The sequence below is a fragment of the Zingiber officinale genome, chromosome 1B (genome assembly GCF_018446385.1).
Source record: "Zingiber officinale cultivar Zhangliang chromosome 1B, Zo_v1.1, whole genome shotgun sequence".
NCBI lineage: Eukaryota > Viridiplantae > Streptophyta > Magnoliopsida > Zingiberales > Zingiberaceae > Zingiber > Zingiber officinale.
The window spans coordinates 117,090,526-117,096,445 of NC_055986.1; the positions used below are offsets into that span (position 1 = coordinate 117,090,526).

Sequence of the window (5,920 nt, forward strand, 5' to 3'; positions counted from 1 at the left end):
ATGATGCATGACACTAAGCATAGCAAAACTGATCAACATAACCATATCCATATATACAAAATGAGTACTGTAAAATCGAAGGTCACATACCAAGATCTAGAGTACACAGGTCAGATAGAATGTCAAAAACCTATGTCCCGAACATAATAAGTATGGAATATCCTGATCAGCATAGAAAAATCCATATATACATAATATGGGTACCACAGTATCAGTAGGTCAAATCCACGGATCTAGGGTATACAGGTCCTCTATGGTATAACAACCTAGATCCTAAACCTATCCCCCTTCCATAGCATATGTACCAACAATATGCACAGATCAAAGCCACAAGGTCTAGGTACACGAATCATATATGATATACTAATAGAAATACACAATCCAAGCATGGCATAAAAACCTAAGGATCAGATAATTTGGATACACATGCCAGAAACAAAAATCCAGAGCTTAGTCCTAACCTCGGTAAAGCATGGTATGTCACTCTAGAAACTAAGATACTCATGGTAATAAAGTACTCATGGCAACAAGATACTCATGGTAACAAATCATGAGATATAAGTACGGATACTTCACAGGCGATAAATTTAACATGCTATGAATATCAAACAGTGACATGCCAAAGGCAAACATGTTCATTGCTTGTAGTTATAAAATACTATGCATATCCAATAACAATATCATAAAAGATAAGTCAAGAGGTACCCGCCTCCGATATAGATCGAATCGAACCAATCCAATGTCGAGACGCCCATCCCGAATCAAAGTCCTGTAACAACATGAATATATGGATTTAGCTAATTACATATCAATTAATTAGCTAAATCACATCCCCAAGAAACTAACCTAAATCCAAATCCAATTATATATGTATCAATTCATACCTAAAACAACATGTATCAAGAGCGTGCCAACTCAATCCATACACCAAACCCTTACCTTACTTTTTAGCTTAATCCTCGGCCCAAAAAGAATTGCTGCCGGAAAAGAGAGGCCACTGGAAGAATGTAACTGCTGCTGGAAACACCACGGCTCTTGTCGGACACCTCTTCACTGCCCAGATCCAAAAAGGAAACAATATGATGCTTCAACCAATTGCTAATGCAAACTAACATGTAGACTAAGAGTCTAACAATTCTTCAGAAGCAAACACAGATCAATGCACTAGCATTATATGCTTAGAATGGCAGAATTTGACATAATGCACTTCGATTCCTAGTTGCCTTCCTATTGGTAGACAATATGAACAGATGAACTTACGGTGTATGCAGTGACTCAATTTAGAAAAATCTCTACCTTTTGGTCCCGATGGGAGCTTGAGACTACTCTCTTCCGGTGACGGCGATGCCAAGTAGTGGCTGCATCAGAAGCCAGTAGCAAGCAGGAGACGGCTAGGGCACCGGTGCTAGGCAGAGGGACAAGCTCGGCCGGCAGTGGCTTGGGGAATCCGGTGGCCGACGCTCGAAGAAGAGAAGGGAGGTCGGCCGATCGAAAGGAATCGGTGTCGGCGCACAAGGGTTTCGACCGGCCGTTGTCGCTAGGGCAGTGGAAAGGAAACTTTGCCCGGCGACCAACGCTAAAGCTGAAGAAATCACGGTGGGTGCTAGGGCACAGGTGCGCCGGCAGTGGATCGGCGCTGCTCCGATCGCCTCAGATGACGGCGGCGCCTAGATGCGGCTCGGGAAAGAGTAGATGAAGAGGCCGGTGCTAGGGATGAGGAGCGGCTCGGCCGGCGGTGGCTCGTGCTCGCCGGCGCTTGGGTAAGGACAGAGGAGAAGGAAGCCGCCGGCACTAGGAGGTTAGGGCTCGGGATGAGTTCGGCGGAGGAGAAGAGAAATGGCACGCGGGGAGGTTTGGGGCACGCACGGGTTCGGCGGGGAGAGGAAGGAATTAAATAAAAAGAAAAAGGAAAAGAAAAAAAATAAATAACTTTTCCTCACTTAAATGGGTAGCCTAAACAGGCTTTCCTGGACCCCTTTTATCCCTGTAAAGTCGCTCATACGAGCTCCGAAAAATTACCAAAAAATTTCTAAAAATTTCAGAAAATTTCCTTATCATTATTCGCCATTTTTCCAGTATTTTACAAAGTATCTAACCATAAAGAACGTGTTAGAGATAAGGCAGTGGTTATTGAGCACATTAGCACTGAATTGATGATTACTGATTCTTTGACTAAAAGCATGTCACCGTTGAAATTTAGGGATCAAGTAGCGAGAATGAAACATGGTTCCCTTATGTAATTTTGGTTGTTAGAACACTTTGGTTATCAATGAAACTCAATTATGATATTTTCTCATATTTGTGTACACATTAATTAATTTGAGAAATATCTCTAAAGTTGGACCTTGAATAAGCATAAGGTTTATTCATTAAGATATATTGGTTGAAAAACTTGATACAATGTAATACAAGGAAGATATTACTGGCATTTAGAGGGCCTATCACCATGATTCATGTATTGTATATACTCATTTAGTTAATGATGTAATACATATGTGTCAAGTGGGAGAATATTGAAAATATTTTTATTTTGATTATGAATATTTCCTTATTAAGTAAAACATATTTATTAAGATTTTATTTATGCACAATCTTTTGTCTTAATAAAGAGGTAGTATATTGTAAGATTTAAATATGCATAATTAATTAAAATCTTACCTTAATATGAATATCATATTTTTTTCAATATGGTATGATTATTTTATCATATCTTTTACTATGGTATGATTATTTCGTTATGATTTGTTACAATATTAAGGATTGACTCAATAATGGTAATGAGTCTCATGGTCCCTAAACATACACATCTTTCAAAAATAACAACACCGTCTACAGAAGAGATTTGGAGCGAATATTATTTATAAACAAGCATGATCTATTATTTCTAATAATATCTAGATTAAAAAATCAACCTCTTGTTGTTTTCATCAATTAGTGTTTTGGTTGTTCTAGCAAACGCTGTTTTAATTTCCCACATCACTAGCATTCTCCCTCTCTAAGGACCCTCAAATTCCGCCACTGTCTTCCTCTTCTGATGATTTTATTACGTAGATTTATGTTGAGTCACATTAGAGAGCTAGAAGACAAGTGTATCTACATTAAATCTAGAGATACAAAACTTGGATCAAACACAAGTACGTATGGCTTGAGACAACAAAATCTATTAATTGTAGTGGTAGAGAAGTCTTCAACTCGTCCAATAATATATATATATAAACACTTTTGATCACAACAACTTACAGATCTAAAAGCAAAAGCCACCTAACTATCGAAGACAAACATTTAGGTACAGCTCGTCTCCTTCCTAGCAAGAAAGGAACATTCCACAGTGTTTTTTATTTCCATGTTCATCAATTTCTAGAAAAAGAAACAATCTAACAGTTACTCTTGCTGATTTGAAGTCATCGACTAAGAATAACTCAATAGATTTGTTAACAAGCATATATATATATACACACACACACGTCTTCACATCTACCAATTAATGGGCATCATGGAGTTAGGCATTTTTCACTGTCATGGAAGAACCATATGGTACTCGCTGAACAAATTTAGCTAACAAAAAAAAGACTCCAAGTACTAGTCAACAAAAGCCACCCATAATTCTTCATTGGAGTGGTATTTTCACGTGTTCATGTTTCTACAATATTACTTTGCTGACTACCTCTTTAATATCCACGTTGTGTTAATCGAATATAATAGTGTTTGTTTAATCACCCATACATGTATAAAAAATTTTCCATACTAACTAATTAGTAGTCTTTAATACAATTGCATGCATGTTGCATATACTAATTAAATTAGTGATCTCTTAGCTTAATTTATTGCATTAGATGTATATATCGAGCACTAGCTAGTGATCTCTTAGCTTCAGCACTTGCTAGATATTTAGGCTCAATATATATATATATATATATATATATAATAACAAATAATTAACTCTATCCAGTCTCTCTCAGTCTATATATTCTAGTTTAAGTTCAGCTAGCTAGTTTCGATCTATATATATCTCCCTCAACTAACGTAACTCTCTCCCTCATCTTACTCTCTTCCACCCATGAACTCTCCTAGCTAAAAACCTAACTCCTTGCTAATTACTAGTGCATCGATCACAGATATATGTCTATCCCTTAAGTTTGATGGTGGAGGGCAGATCAGCTTAAGCAGCAGCATGGACAAGAGAATAAGCAGTAGCCAGGAGGCCGAGGTGAGGAAAGGCCCCTGGACCATGGAGGAAGACCTCATCCTCATGAACTACATCTCCAACCACGGCGAGGGCGTCTGGAACAACATCGCCCGATCTGCCGGTGCGCGCTATATATATATATATGTATTATAGTTTTGAAATCACTTGCTTGTGCACTTGTAGCCATCTTATCCCATCAGTCATCACTTGATATATACAAGGATTGAACCGGACAGGGAAGAGCTGCCGGCTGCGGTGGTTGAACTACCTCCGACCGGACGTGCGGCGCGGGAACATCACTCCGGAGGAGCAGCAGCTGATCATGGAACTGCATGCGAGGTGGGGGAACAGGTGAGGGGTTATATATGCTTGCTAGGGTTTTTCACACGATCCGATCCGATTGGGACGGGGAGAAGGAGAGCGCATCAGTACGTGCATGGAGATCGAACCAATTAAAGAGTCACCTAAATAAAACGTGGAGAATTAAAGCTATTAATGGGAGGCGATGTGTGGCTACAAATCTTTCGCCCCCGGAGGTAGGAGAGCCACAAAATTGATTTCCTAAGATTTTGGACGGTAAATAATTTCTTTTCCTAGATGGCAAAACGGGTGGCCCTCAATAATCCGCACCGAAGAATTTTAATACAATCTACAATCAAATCATTAAGTTAAATATATATATAATTATATCAAATAAAAGTACATTTCGAAAAAAATAAATTTTTGCTGCAAAGATAATTATCATGGAGTTTGTTAACATGTGTTTATTTATTTTTAAATGTTGAGGTGGTCGAAAATTGCGAAGCAGCTCCCCGGGAGGACCGACAACGAGATAAAAAATTTTTGGAGGACCCGAGTGCAAAAGAAGCTGAAACAGGGCGAGTCCCAAAACATGAACGGGAGTACCTCGCTGACCGACGAAGCCAGCACCAGCACCGGCGCACTCCATCCCAACGCCGCCGCCACTGCCAGCGGCAGCACCTTCGACACGGCCGGTATACCTGTTTGCGACGATGTATCAGCCGCCGCCAGCCACCTGCAGCACGCCGACGGCAACTTCTCCACCGAGTCTAGCGACAGCTTTTGGACGGTGGACGACTTCTGGTCGATGCCGTCCCTCAACGGCGATTAATTAAGTTAAATTAAAATTACAGATAATCGATAGATTATATTATCCTAAAATTCGATCGTTGATTCCATAATCCAGTATTATATATGTTGGATGTGGCCCATCTAATCTGATCGACCTTTGTAATTAACCTTTTGGTATATTTTTATATAAAAATATTAATAAACTTGCTTTTGTCTATACAATTTACTTGTTGCTATAAATTAATCGACATAATGAAAACTGAAAATATCATAAAAACATATTATATTATATTTTATATATATATATATATATATATATATATAAAGTATTAGTTGAATTTAAATATTCGAATTAAATTTAATTTACAGTTGAGAGGACCTGAACTAATAATCTTAGACTGCCAACAGGGTCTGGTTTCTGCCAAGTGATGAAGGCAGTCTGCACAGTATTGATAGAGCGGGTTAAGCGGCCGGGCGGACAGGTCGACCAAGCAAAAAGTTTGTGTAGGAAGATCAGTCGGGGCAGGTAGAGCGACTGACTTGGATGTAGAGTCGAGCGGTCAAGTAGACTGGCCGAGCGAGAGGTCGGTCGGGTCAAACAGGCAAGTCAGGCAAAGCAGATAGGCCGGTAGGGCAGAGAGG

At 39.4% G+C, this 5,920-nt stretch overlaps 1 protein-coding gene across 1 annotated transcript; it reads left to right on the forward strand.

Moving 5' to 3' along the window:
* Positions 1-4,168: 4,168 nt before the first annotated feature.
* On the forward strand, positions 4,169-5,318 carry LOC121989980 (MYB-like transcription factor EOBII). The gene is made up of 3 exons (XM_042544286.1): positions 4,169-4,307; positions 4,408-4,537; positions 4,973-5,318. The coding sequence occupies exons 1-3, from the start codon at positions 4,172-4,174 to the stop codon at positions 5,316-5,318; spliced, it is 612 nt and encodes a 203-aa protein (XP_042400220.1). The 5' UTR covers positions 4,169-4,171.
* Positions 5,319-5,920: the final 602 nt, after the last annotated feature.

What these genes read in the sequence shown, in the direction of transcription:
- LOC121989980 (XM_042544286.1), top strand. Translation starts at nt 4,172, where the DNA reads ATGGACAAGAGAATAAGCAGTAGCCAGGAGGCCGAGGTGAGGAAAGGC. An exon ending in CAACATCGCCCGATCTGCCG is followed by an intron (nt 4,308 to 4,407) that starts GTGCGCGCTATA and finishes GATATATACAAG; the next exon opens with GATTGAACCGGACAGGGAAG. An exon ending in CATGCGAGGTGGGGGAACAG is followed by an intron (nt 4,538 to 4,972) that starts GTGAGGGGTTAT and finishes TTAAATGTTGAG; the next exon opens with GTGGTCGAAAATTGCGAAGC.